General features: G+C 46.4%; 1 protein-coding gene and 1 long non-coding RNA gene across 4 annotated transcripts in view; one reads left to right on the top strand and one right to left on the bottom strand.

Annotated features, from left to right (window-relative positions):
• The window catches only part of LOC120371037, a 125,738-nt gene that overhangs the window by 93,543 nt on the left and 17,934 nt on the right, over window positions 1-14,261 (bottom strand). The window lies entirely within an intron of this gene.
• The window catches only part of GLRA1 (glycine receptor alpha 1), a 66,667-nt gene that overhangs the window by 41,942 nt on the left and 10,464 nt on the right, over window positions 1-14,261 (top strand). The window contains exons 4-7 of the mRNA XM_039486479.1: window positions 4,910-5,133; window positions 11,364-11,446; window positions 12,498-12,635; window positions 13,273-13,487. Coding sequence (XP_039342413.1) covers window positions 4,910-5,133; window positions 11,364-11,446; window positions 12,498-12,635; window positions 13,273-13,487 — 660 coding nt within the window. The remainder of the gene's footprint in view (window positions 1-4,909; window positions 5,134-11,363; window positions 11,447-12,497; window positions 12,636-13,272; window positions 13,488-14,261) is intronic.

The raw sequence follows: 14,261 nt of genomic DNA on the forward strand, positions 1-14,261 counted from the left end.
TGTTCTACTATGTATAAATATCCATTGGGCCAGAGAGAGACTGACTCTACAGCCTGGTGCTTAGGGCATTCACCTTGCAGAGCAGGAACCTGACCCTAGGCCACCTACATTACAGGTGAAGGCCCAAATTCCTGGGCTATTAGCTATTCTGAGATATGGCTCTGTCTGTCTCTCTCTCTCACATCCAGCCTTGGGATAGAAAGCCCTGAACCCCCATGCTCGTAATCTAAGCTCTGGAAAACAGTCCTTCCATTTAGCAGTAAGGAGGTGGGTGTGAGACACTATAACCAGGTGCACTCTTGTGCTCAGCATCTTTATCTGGTTACTATTCCTTTCTAGTATCCATAATTTTATAAGCCCTGTTGAGCATTCTTTAGCCACCGGCCTTCATCACTTTCTTGGACTGAATTTTGCAGCCTATAATGAACGTGCAGAATTAAAAATAAACCCTCCCCGGTCACACTACCTAGTAAGAGAGAAGTGGGTAACGCACTGCGCTTGGGGAGTGCTGTAACCCCTGCCTAGTGGTGCCAGGAGCCCATTCCCTTTTGGGGATATAAGAATGGCGCAAAATAAAAAGCCCTCCCCCCAGTTCCTCTACAGTCCAAGCAGGACAGCAACACGTCTCCCTGAGTTGCATCCAGCCTTCTTCCATGCTGACCACGCCTTTCCTCTCCCTCCACGGATACATGTCAGGAGCGCGAAACAGCTTAATGAGCCCCAGCTGAGCCTTCTCCTCAGTCACGGAACCCTTTCCTGTCTAGTTCCAAACTCCAGCAGGAACCCAGAAATGACAATAGAGCCAGTCACACTGCACAGGTTTCACTGAGGGCAGAATCCAGACCATGGTATTTAAATAAGGCTATTTGAAGCTGCAGACCCCACAGTCATTGCTTGGACGCTTTAGCCAACTCCCTTGCAAGAAGCTGACTGGTTGCTGTTGGTTATTTCTCACCCTAGAAACATCCGTTTCAGCCAGATTCAAACCTCCCATTCCTGAGCAAGCTCAGAGAAAAGCTAGCCAAAGGCCCACTACACATTTATCTAATTTAAGCCAGTACCTAGACTCAACATAATCTGGATTCAGCCCAGGACATGGAAAGGCAACAGCTTTAGTGGCACTGATAGATGATCTCCTGCTGTCAATAGACAGAGGGGCAGACATCGATTCTCATCCTCCTGGACCTCTCTGCAGCATTCAGCACTGCAGAGATACTGCTCTCTCATATGACAGAGGTGGCCCGGACCCACAGCGGGGAACTGAAATGGTCTGAGTCTTTCCTGGATGGGTGCAGCCAATGAGAAGTGATGGGAAACAGATGTCAGTCGTGTCACTTAATTCCCTACGAGAAGGACAGTGATAAGTGTGGTATAAGAACCTATATAGAATAGAACTAGGGCATCATGGAATTTTTTTGTTCTCGGGTGAGGCTTCTCCATCACACTGCCAAGTCCTGTCATACCCAGACTATGTTCCAGAAAAGGACATTCATTTTCATTTGGCTTGTGGTCAAGTTTGCCTACAAAACCATCCCACCTGCCATCCTTCTACTTCTAGCCTCCTCCCACCCTGTAGCATCCGTTGGACAGTTAGTCTGAAGCCATTCTTGGCTCAATTTCCTTTCTTCCTGGCGACTTTTGGAGCTGCAGCTATGAATTTAGCCCAGGAGCACAAACTCTGAGTAACACAAGCCCTTGTTGGGGGGGTTGGTTCATTTTCCACAAGGCTGAGCACACTCTGGGCAGCTGCTGCTGAAGTTCCTTCCAAACATGGATTTGACTCATGTCGTACATGAAATAGACGCCACGATGGAGCTGACCTGCTAGCGTTCCGCTGCTTTGCAGCTGAATAAGCAAAACAGCCTTTTGCTTTTTGCCTATTAGACCAATTACATTGATTTTCCCTGACTGCAACCACTACTGAGCTTTCCAAACAGAAAGGGGGGGAATCAATGTATGCAACTAGTTCAGATTGCTACTGTGTGCAATGAATTCAGGGCTATTTTCTATCCGCTTCTCCTTTTCCTCTCTTTCCTTCTTTCAGATTTATATGATTGTTAGTTCTGCACAAGGCCGCTCATTATTAGCTGGCCACAGCTATTTGCCATTTTTCTAGAGACACATTATCTTGGGGAGAAGGAGATGGATAATGAAACGAGAAAGACCCACTAGAACTTGTAAAGGTGACATCCTGGCTCTCCCCAGAAGGGGAAAGAATCGAATTTTATTCATGTTCAGAAATCTATTCCCTTTAACTTAATCAAGACATTGGCCTATGTGCTGCTGGCAAAATTACAAGGTCATTAGTCATTTCCATGCACAAAGGGTGTGTATGGGGCAGAGTCTTAACACTGATTTCTAGAAGAGCTTTGGTAATTGACTGCCCTAATCAAAACTATAGGACACACCCACTGTGTCATCTTCTAATCTTGCCCCAGGGTAATCAGACTGCAAGTCATGTTTACACAATAATAGCAGCTGATCCCTCATGCTGAGCCGGCTCATTTGGTAGCATTATCATCTCTGGGACAAGAGACTATATCGGTTCAGATTTCTGATCAGAACTCCGTCTTAGGCACAGCACTGCAAGTTGGGCTGTTGCATTGTCAGAGATGCAATCTTTAAGGGAGGATCCTTGCGTTCTACAGGTGGGCTTTAAAGAACAGATGGCAGGCTCAGTCTTGGCAAACACTGCCTCACAGGAAAAAATACAAACAAATTGGTACAAATGTTCACGTTGAGCATTAGACACTGATGAGCCCGTAATGGTTGGTGTGCACACAGTTAATTCATTGCCAGTATCTGACTCCCAGCTTTGCAAAATGCTTCAGGCTACTTCAAGTAAGAAAGGCACTAAATAAAACCATGGCCCTGATACTAACAATTAGTTTGGCCAAGGGCAGTGAAATTGGTTTTTGACATGCCACTCCTCAGGCACTGTCTGCCAAGGTATTTGGAGCTTTTATCGCCCACCTGAGAGTCCGTTTTCTCTCTCTCATTTCAATCTGTCTGCTTCCTTTCTCATGCAAAAGGCAGGGAACGGGACAGATGGCCTTGGGAAGCCATTGGGTCAGACACAGAGAAAAAATGTTGCCTCATTATTGGCCAGGAGAACGGGTCCTGAATGTGAGCTAGAGATCAACAACCAGTTTGGTCTGGAGAACCCAGGAGAGCTGTAAGACATGAGGTTATGGGACAAATGATATTGCTAAAGGGACACAGTGCAACGAAATCACAGACCAAGCCTATAAAATCGATACTATTCGTTATGAGTGATGGTTGAAGAGGAGAACCAAATGTACTAGCTTAGGAGCTAGAGAGGGGTCTTGAATGACATCACCCCCATGCTGCCCCTCCACCCACCCCACAGGAGAAAGACTCAGAGCAAAAGGCTTGGAGGGAGATCGGTTGAGACTGTCTGGTGCCAGAGTTTTAATGTTTATGAACATGTAATATGGATCATCCCCTTTAGTGCTCGCTCTTGCTAACATCGTGGTTGGGCTTTTTTCTCGTTTAAATGTCCTTCTGGAGATGGAATTTGCGGCCTCTGTCATCCAATTGCCGCCACAGCTGCAGACAGCCCTGTGTCACCACCACCATCCTAGTCTGAAAGAGTGGCAGGTTTTCGCCCTGCGTGGCCCAAATCCTGGAGCCCTGGGTGTTGAGACCTATCTGCCCTCCACAATTAAAGAGCTTTAGCAGTGAGAAGAAGGATGGTCTTATGGCTAAGGAATTAGACTGGGCTTCAGAAGATGAGCATTCAATTCCTAGATTTCCTGTGGGATCTTGGGCAAGTCACTCAACTCACTCTTCCTCAATGCTATTCCCTTTGTCCATCTTGCCTATTTTGATTGAACATCTCTGCCCTGAAGAGCTGTCTCTTACCACGTGTCTGTACAGTGGGGTTCCGGTCATGATTAGTGTGGCCTCAACAGAAGTAACTTGATAGAGCCGTGTCGATTCATAATAAAATGGATAATATCTACAAAGAACCTATGTAAAAGTGGGATTATAGATAGAGTCCCATCCCAACAGACACTGCAGAGGTGGACACCTTGTGTTCTTAAGTGATCCTTTCCTCTACTCACAATCAGTGCTAAGGATGGTAATAAACTCTGGACAAAGGAAGGGTTGTCATGGAGCAGGAGCTTTGAGGATGATGAAGTAAAAAGGGGAGAAATAAGGGGTCCTGGTGATTCCCTCTCAGCAAGAAGGTAGCATGCCTACAAATAAATAGCAGGTGGAATACTGAATACAATTGCTTTCTGTGCCCTCCCCTTAATCCTCCACAAGATGCACCTTGCAAATATAATTCCAGCCCTCGACACACTCAGTAAATGAACAATATTTTAGTAGCCCTGGAGACTTAGTGAGAGTGTAGGTTCAGTAGCAGACCCTGGAATGGAATTTTTCTCTTCAGCTTAATGCACAACAGCAGTGGTTTTCAATCCGGGGTCCACAGGCCCGTGGGGGTCCACAGACTATGTCTAAGATTTCCAAAGGGATCCGCACCTCAATTTGAAATTTTATAGGGGTCCACAAATGAAAAAAAGATTGAAAACCACTGACCTATAGCACTGGTGAGGCTGTAGCCTCACGTGCTATGGATTTGGGGATCACTGCAACAGAACAGGTGTCGTGGACAGCAACTGTTTGCCCATCATTGTGTCTTTTGGCTACAGAGCTAAAAATACAAGGCAGTTATTCCTTGAGAAATAATGCCAGTAGGGAACGTCACAGAGTAAGCGTGAGATCCTAGTCATGCCGAAGACATTGTTTGTTTGCTTGTTTCAACCCAGCTGCCTTTGGTGTCCCTTTCTTCTGCACTTAGCAGTTTCTGGCCACTGCCAGTATTTTTTGGGCACCGTTAACTTTGTGCCCGCCGCTAACTCTTGTGCCCTCACTGCAGGACTACAGGGTGAACATCTTTTTGCGGCAGCAGTGGAACGACCCGCGGCTGGCATACAACGAGTACCCCGATGACTCTCTGGATTTGGACCCCTCCATGTTGGATTCCATCTGGAAGCCTGACTTGTTCTTTGCCAACGAGAAGGGGGCCCATTTCCACGAGATCACCACAGACAACAAACTTTTGCGCATTTCCAGAAACGGCAACGTCCTCTACAGTATCAGGTGAGACGGATAAAGGGAATGGTTGGGCTGGGAGGATGGTGGGACTAAGCATGCTTGAGGCTGAGTTGAGAAGCTGTTAAATAAACAGAGCATTAGGGGTTGGCCTTCAAACCACTGAACTCCCTGGGTTCAAATCCCAGCAAACTGACTTGATTCCATCCTCACAATTCTGAGGTAAAATCCAAGATGGCAGCCCTGCACTGGCAAGGAGGCAGCAGCAACCACTGGTGTTTCACTCTTTAGCTCAGGTCTTGTAAACAAGTTTCAGGGTACGTCTATACTTACCGTCCGGGTCGGCGGCTAGCGTTCGACTTCTCGGAGTTCGATATATCGCGTCTAATCTAGACGCGATATATCGAACTCCGAACGCGCTCCCGTCGACTCCGGAACTCCACCACCGCGAACAGCGGTGGCGGAGTCGACGGGGGAGCCGCGGACTTCGATCCCGCAGCGTCTGGATGGGTGAGTACTTCGAACTAAGGTAGTTCGAGTTCAGCTACGCTATTCATGTAGCTGAACTTGCGTACCTTAGTTCGACCCCCCCCTTAGTGTAGACCAGGCCTCAGTGTAAAAATCACATGACACTAACAAAATGGCTAGGATGGGCCTTCTACTGGAGAACATAAGAACTTCTCAACTGTGTGTCATAGGCCTTCCATCCGTAACAGAAAAAGGAGATTCTCCATTAGGCCAAGAGATGTGCTTTTTGGAGTAGGTGGATGGTTCAATCCTCAGTGCTGCTGCAAGCCAAGTGGCCATGGTCTGCAGTAATGACATTCCTAAACAGCCACCAATTTGTTACAATATTTTACTACAAACCAAAATGGTTTTGAATATCAAAGAAACCTCAGAAACCCCAGCTATCCAGGTCTGAAGGATTGGAAAGAGGAAATTAAGAGGTCACACTGAAGTAATTGCCAAAGATTTGTACAGATACAGAGAATAAAACTGTTCTCTTCTGCATTCCGTGCTCCTACATACACTAACATCTCCCTTGGTGGTCAGAGTTCTGCCCTTTTTCAATGAAACTCTGTTCACTAACCTTCCAGAAGTCACAGCCATTTCATATGTATGTGTGCAAATGAATTCTGTCTACATGCGAAAGGAGGTAACCTAATATACTCAAAACTGGTCCAATTTTATCTACACTCCTAGATATACACACACTAGTATATGTTACATACACATACATCTAAATTATGGTGACCAGATGTCCCGATTTTATAGGAACAGTCCTGATTTTTGGGTCTTCTTCTTATATAGGCTCCTATTATCCCCCACCCCCATCCCGATTTTTCACACTTGCTGTCTGGTCACCCTAATCTAAATGCTTATATACCTGTACTGTGTGACATGAAACAAATTTAAAGGGGTATTGCCAAGATTGTTCAATCACAACATTAAGCTAACATGACATTTGTCTCATTACATGGATTCTATCTTAAGGACTGCACTATCCAGAGCTGGGTTGTTTTTAATAGTTCCATCCTTTCTACAGCTCCAACTGCAATCAGCCCAGTTTTCAAAAAACACCTACCTAACCTGAGCACACAAATCCTGCATTTACATGTGCACATAGACTTGTAGGTGCACAACTTTCCAGTTTGCACATCTGACACTTTGCATGAGCATATGTCATTTAGGTGTCCATATCTGAAGAGCAGGCCTTGCATACTTAAAAAAGAATGTTCCAGTGACCCATGAACAAGCCAGTACGTGAACTGCCCGCTCTGGCACAGGAGAACTGCAAACATATGCTTGCTGAAGCAGTATTCATCTTAAAACTAACAGATGAATGCAATTCTTAAGGTAAATGTAACCAAATAGGGCAAACTATCAGAACACATTAGCTTCAAGGCGTAGCCATATTAATACGGTCCCTTTAAAAAAAAAAGCATATGAATAAAATTCTTTTTTCTTTAGATTTATGTAGTTAGATACCTACCCAAAAGCTCTAGGCACCCTGACAATTAAAATTACCACATAATAATACTCCTTGCAGCAATAAAGAGAAAGACATTCAGGCAGGAAGAACTAATAATAATGCTAAGTGATTCTGTTTTAAATATACCCAGTGCCTACCGAGATATGACACACAGACAGTTTGGAAGCTCTGACACGGGCGCTGTGTTTGAAATGGACGGGAAATGTACAGCATGTGCAGGACAGTCTCAGTGGCAGGCAAAGAAAGCACTTCCGTTTGTTATGGCATGGTCCCTCCATAATCACAGATGGCTCAGTCCCCTGGCTCTACACTGAAGGTGCTGTAGCTGGGATTAGCGCTTCCTGAAAGAACGTTGGATTTGGGGTGGGGAAGGAAATCACATCAACACAAGGGAGGTGGCTGAAACCCACTCACTTGCTCAATACACAAACTGAAGCGAGTGGAGGATTGGAGGGGCTTCTGCTATGTGATCCCGACATATTATTAGGGCTGCACTAATAGGGATGGGGATGGGATGGGAAAGGCAGGTAAAGGGGGTTCCTAGATAATCCCTTTCTTCCCAATTCAAGCACTTCACTCATCCTAGATTTAAATTAAATAAGAACCAGATCCTGCAGCCTTAAAATATATGCTGTTCCCCCGGAGGTCAATGGGAGTGTTACATGAACAAGACCTACAATAACCCAGCCCTCAATTCCTTGTCTCCACTAGTGGTTTACTACCTTTGCGGCTGACCACTGATTGCTGAAGTAAGGCAAACTCCTGGTCTAGATAAACGCTTGGCTAAATGGGCCCATTTTCCTCTGCCATTGCATTGAAACTAAGTGGAGTTGCAAATTTGCATGGTTTGCATGCCCAGAACCATCAATCTACCCAGATTTTGCTCCAAACCTGGTCCAGGTAATCGACCGAACGTTGCGCACCACAGCAAGAAAGCTAGTGCGAGTTATGAGTTTATACTGAAACACCCCCAAACTCACATTGCTTTGGGGATCACCTGGTTTCCTAACCTCAGCGGGTAGTGATCAATGGCTCCATGTCTAGTTGGCAGCCGGTTTCAAGCGGAGTGCCCCAAGGGTCGGTCCTGGGGCCAGTTTTGTTCAATATCTTCATTAATGATCTGGAGGATGGCGTGGACTGCACTCTCAGCAAGTTTGCAGATGACACTAAACTGGGAGGAGTGGTAGATATGCTGGAGGGTAGGGATAGGATACAGAGGGACCTAGACAAATTAGAGGATGGGGCCAAAAGAAACCTGATGAGGTTCAACAAGGACAAATGCAGAGTCCTGCACTTAGGACGGAAGAATCCCATTCACTGTTACAGACTAGGGACCGAATGGCTAGGAAGCAGTTCTGCAGAAAAGGACCTAGGGGTTAGAGTGGACGAGAAGCTGGATATGAGTCAACAGTGTGCCCTTGTTGCCAAGAAGGCTAACAGCATTTTGGGCTGTATAAGTAGGGACATTGCCAGCAGATCAAGGGACGTGATCATTCCCTCTATTCGACATTGGTAAGGCTTCATCTGGAGTACTGTGTCCAGTTTTGGGCCCCACACTACAAGAAGGATGTGGAAAAATTGGAGAGAGTCCAGCGGAGGGCAACAAAAATGGTAGGGTGCTGGAGCACATGACTTATGAGGAGAAGCTGAGGGAACTGGGATTGTTTAGTCTGCAGAAGAGAAGAATGAGGGGGGATTTGATAGCTGCTTTCAACTACCTAAAAGGGGTTCCAAAGAGGATGGATCTAGACTGTTCTCAGTGGTGCCAGATGACAGAACAAGGAGTAATGGTCTCAAGTTGCAGTGGGGGAGGTTTAGGTTGGATATTAGGAAAAACTTTTTCACTAGGAGGGTGGTGAAGCACTGGAATGGGTTCCCTAGGGAGGTGGTGGAATCTCCTTCCTTAGAGGTTTTTAAGATCAGGCTTGACAAAGCCCTGGCTGGGATGATTGAGTTGGGAACTGGTCCTGCTTTGAGCAGGAGGTTGGACTAGATACCTTCTGAGGTCCCTTCCAACCCTGATATTCTATGATTCTTTATTCCATTCTCTTGTGCGGTTTTCACTCAGGAGAGCTGGGAGGGCGAGTAAGGGGGTATTTTCCTACCCCAGAACCACACAGCCTTTTCCCAGCATTACTCTGCAGAGTCACTCATTTGCCAGAGGGATCCAGAACACTTCTGTGGAACTGTATTACTTTCACTAATTCACCTTTGGAAAACATCCATTTCCCCACTCTCCCTGTTTTTTAAAGCAATAAATTTAAGAACAAGCAGTTTTATTAAAAATGTTAGGAGGGAAAGAAGCCAAAAAGACGTCCCAAAGACATTTTGCCTTCTTCGTAGTGTGGATTTGTGTTACATTGGGAACTCCAGGTCACTCAAACCTCCCATTACAACCCCCAAAGGCAGGTGGCAGTTGCATCCCATTATGCTATCTCATGTGTCCGGTGGCAGCGTGGTGCTGCGGAATGGAAATGAACAGGCAGTGCTGTAATGCAGATCGCCACCATGAGAAATGGGGGGTGGTTTCAGTGCAGATAGCAGCTACCAGACAGCAAGCCAAAGCAGTAATCAAAACTGCCAATTGTGTAGGCAGAGTTTGGAGACCTGATGCCTCCCCCCATTTTTTTAAATCACACTGAGGTTTGAAATTCTTCTCCGCCAACAACGTGCACGTAATAAACCAGCCATCAGCACCAGGTGACCTAGTAGTTAGTGTTCTGTGCTGACGGGCAAGACACACCTCGTTATGGTCCCTCTTTGGCTGGGACTGGGAGCGGTCCAAAGGTGAACTGCTGAGTCACTGCAGTGCTGGAGTTACTCTGTAAGATGGTGGGATGTCTCGGCAGAAGAAAAACCAGCAATATCCAAGCAAGGTTGTCACCCCTGGTTTCTCTTTACCAAAAGAAGGAAAAATATGTGAACACAACCAGAATGTAAATCAACTAATCCCCAGTCAGCTCAGTCTGACAACTCCTGGGTGTGGAGTCCAACTTTCTCAAAGGTATCTTCTCGCTCCCCTACAGCAAGGGCCATCTGAACCAGAGTCAGCCCTGTATTGACCGGCAACCAGGCATTGCTCTGACACCCTATCACAGTGCACAGCAGCAGGCCTGCTGGCTGATTAAGGAACAGTGGAGAGGTCTGCAACTGGTCCATCCAGGACTCCTGAGACAGAAGGATGTTTTAATAGGCAGCAGGTTTAAAAGAAACAAAAGGAAGTATTTCTTCACACAACGCACAGTCAATCTGTGGCACTCCTTGCCAGAGGATGTTGTGAAGTCTATAACAGGGTTCAGAAAAATAATTAGATAAATTCATGGAGGACAGGTCCATCAATGGCTATTAGCCAGGATGGGCAGGGATGCAAAACCATGCTCTGAAGTGTCCTTAGCCTCTGTTTACAAGAAGCTGGAAATGGGCAACAGGGGATGGATCACTTGATGATGACCTGTTCTGTTCATTTCCTCTGGAGCACCTGGCATTGGCCACTGTCAGAAGGGAGGATACGGGGCTAGATGGACCTTTGGTCTGACCCAGTATGGCCGTTCTTATGAGCATGGAGCATAATGCAGAGAGACATGGTGGTGCATCATGGGACATGGAGTCTGACCAGGAGGCATTGGCTAGAGGAGACAATGGGGCACAAGGGACCTGGAACTACAACTCCCACGAGGCACTGCAGCAGCTCAGACAGATATAGAGTTTGACACTGACCTAACCCAAAATATTTTGTTTCAATTTTCCCAACAGAAAATTTTGTTGAAATCTATCATTTACCCCCACCCCCACGCAAATTTCAATTTGGACAAAGCCCCATTTTCCAACAGGAAAATGTTTTGTTTGAAATTTTCCAACCAGCGCTAGCCTTTAGAAATATCCTATTTGGTGGATCCATGATATCAGACTGGTCCAGATTGTTATGAGCCTGAGGCATGAAATAAAGATAGAAGCAGCAAGACAGTTCGGTGTGGGACTCTTCTGTTCCACACAATCCAAGAAGTGGTGTGGTCACAACACGCCACTGGCAAAAGGCAGCTGGGATTAAATCACAGGCCCAACTGCTCGGTATTTCTGACACGCTGCAATGTCACACTTGAAACTACATTCAAGGAAGATGCAGATAATCCAGGCAATGCCCCCAAACAGGTAGGTGTGGCCCTGCACAGGTAGCAGACTAGCCTATCTATACAAGAGTGGGCATCTAAATAGTTCAGATGTAATGTAACTACCTGTCAGTGTTCAAACTGAGTCTGGGATTCCCCTGTCTGTCTTCTCATCCCAGGATTACACTAACGCTGGCTTGTCCCATGGATCTGAAGAACTTCCCCATGGACGTGCAGACGTGCATCATGCAGTTAGAGAGCTGTGAGTCCTGAGGGGTTTCCCCTCTAAAGATAACCACCATGTTTCCTCTGTCCCTCTTCAACTCTCAGCTGGTTCTCTGATTAAGACAAAGGGGGGTAAAAGCCAGGACATAGTGCCTGGCATATGCATGTCGGCATGATCCTCTGCTCACACTCCTTTCCCTGCCAGCACCCTCACAGCCCTGCCTAGCACTAATTTCTACCAACAACTATTTCTTGTGCCTGTGATGGAGGAATAAAGCCCCTGTCAAAGGCAAAGGGCATTCGGAGATGGGGAGGGGAGGGCTCTTAAATCAGGGATCAGAGGCCAATGTAGGGGTCCACATCCCTCCCCTCCTTGCATCCTTCCCCCAAGAGCCCAGACATGCTGACATGAGCCTGTCTGTCACTGTGGTCCCTACAATCTTGTTTATTAGTTTTGCCAGGATTGTTTCATTCCTGCCACTAGCATTCACTCAGGGAGCAGCTCTCGGTTTTCCAGGAAACTACCTGACATCTCTTAGCTTGATCCAGATTCAAGCAATTGCTGAACTCCTAAAGGGGGAGCTGTTGTTTATCTGCATTGGCCTCCTGCTTTGAAGGAGAAAGGTGAAGGTTCTCCAAGCTGCAAGTGGAGCTTCCCCCCCCCCCTTTAGGATACATGATTGCACCTACATGTCTCCTTAACTAAAAGGAAAGGAAGCCAATAATTAACTTAATGCAGAGGGAGAGGCTGGGGCTGAAAGGCTAAACTAAGCTAAAAGAATAGCCCAAACCTGCAGAAAATCTGATTTATTGGACAGGAATCCACTGTGACGCATGACGTGCACCACTGTAACCACCACTGCCCGCCTATACCATTTATATAAGATTTCATCACCAGGTATGCCTCAGCAAACCTGTTGTGCGACCCAGTGGAGAGTCCCGAAACCCATCCTATCATGGGCAATCCAGTCTAACTCCCTGCACCCGTGCAGGACTTCCTTCTCCACAATACCATCCCCGTTGGCACCTGTCTTCGACACCATTTGGTTTCTTGCTCATGTGTCCTATTTGTTCCCTACTCTCAACAGTTGGCTACACAATGAACGATCTGATATTTGAATGGCAAGAGAAAGGAGCTGTGCAGGTTGCTGATGGATTAACCTTGCCTCAGTTTATCCTGAAGGAAGAAAAAGATTTGCGATACTGCACCAAGCATTACAACACAGGTCAGTAACAGGACATAAACGCCAGTCTCCCATCCCCAAGGCCATTTACTTTTACTCGCTAAACTCCTTACAGTAAGGATTTGGCCCTGTATATTGCCAGACATCATCTGTTGCATGCTCGTGGCATTTATCTAACAATTATATCCTGGAGAACAACCTGTCTAAAGACTTGCTGAATATATAATCTTCACACGAATGTCTTACCAGACCCAAAACTTATGTCTCCTGTGTACCCTTCTTGTGCCCATCAGAGGTCTCTGCATCTGCCAGGGTATTTCATTTAAACCCTCTCCCCAAGCTCACCTTCATGCTATGTCTGTTCTAGAACTCAATGGGGAACTTCAGTCTACAGGCCTGTTAATCTGGCATCTTTCACTAGCACAAATTCACTTTTGTTTAGTTAAAAAAAGATGTTAGCGGGAGACTCATGGTGTTGTCGTGCTGATGTTATTAATGCATGTGCTAGCACTAGTGATATTCAGCCATCCCCTACCACATGCCCCCTTTGCCCAGCAAGAACTGTTTCTTAGCCAGGGAGTGAAAATTGCAGGCAGCCATTGTTTAATGAGGTTGGATGCCATGAGATTATCAATGCCTCCTACCAGTAACCCTCCAATTTAACTCCTGTCATTCTCAGGCAAGTTCACCTGCATAGAAGCACGTTTCCACCTGGAGCGACAGATGGGCTACTACCTGATCCAGATGTATATCCCCAGCCTTCTGATAGTCATCCTGTCTTGGATCTCCTTCTGGATCAACATGGATGCTGCGCCTGCCCGTGTTGGCCTGGGCATCACCACTGTGCTCACTATGACCACCCAGAGCTCTGGTTCCCGAGCATCATTGCCCAAGGTACGGAGCACCCGACACTTGGAAGAAATTCCTTCAAACCAATGTATTGAACAGTTAGGGCCAGATCTTCAAATACATCCAGAATTCCAGTCAACAAACTTGCGCATGGGCTTTCCACTACCCTTGTATGCTCCCAAATTTGTGGGCCACCAGTGGCTGCGCCAGCCTCAATGCAAGTTAAAGCTGAGCTGCGCTAAGTTACACCAGCAGTAACTGCCCCCTAGGGGGCAGCATTCTAAGCCAGAGAACTGCGCTCTCAGGCCATGCCCCAAGTGCCTACAAACTCTTAACATGCATATTATATTAGTTCATATACTCAGTGTATCTCCTACATTCAATATTAATACTGAATCTGGCCCACTAAGATACAATCACAGAAATGTAGGGATGGAAGTGACCTAAGAGGTCATCAAGTCCGGCCCCCAGCGCTGAGGCAGGACCAAGTAAACCTAGACCATCCCTGACAGGTGTTTGTCCAACCTGTTCTTAAAAAACCTCCAGTGATGGGGATTCCACAACCTCCCTTGGAAACCCATTCCAGATCCTAACTACCCGTATAGTTAGAAAGTTTTTCCTAACATCTAACCTAAATCTCCCTTGCTGAAGATTAAGCCCATTACTTCTTGTTCTGCCTTCAGTGGACATGAAGAATAACTGAAACTCGGGTTTCTTCCTATTCTGTATGTGCTACTATTTTTCCCTTGCACAACCCATTGCATCTATACACTAGATAATTTCAGATGTGGGGTTGTTTTCAAGGGGAAACAAGGATTA

This window comes from Mauremys reevesii, linkage group 8 (genome assembly GCF_016161935.1).
Source record: "Mauremys reevesii isolate NIE-2019 linkage group 8, ASM1616193v1, whole genome shotgun sequence".
NCBI lineage: Eukaryota > Metazoa > Chordata > Testudines > Geoemydidae > Mauremys > Mauremys reevesii.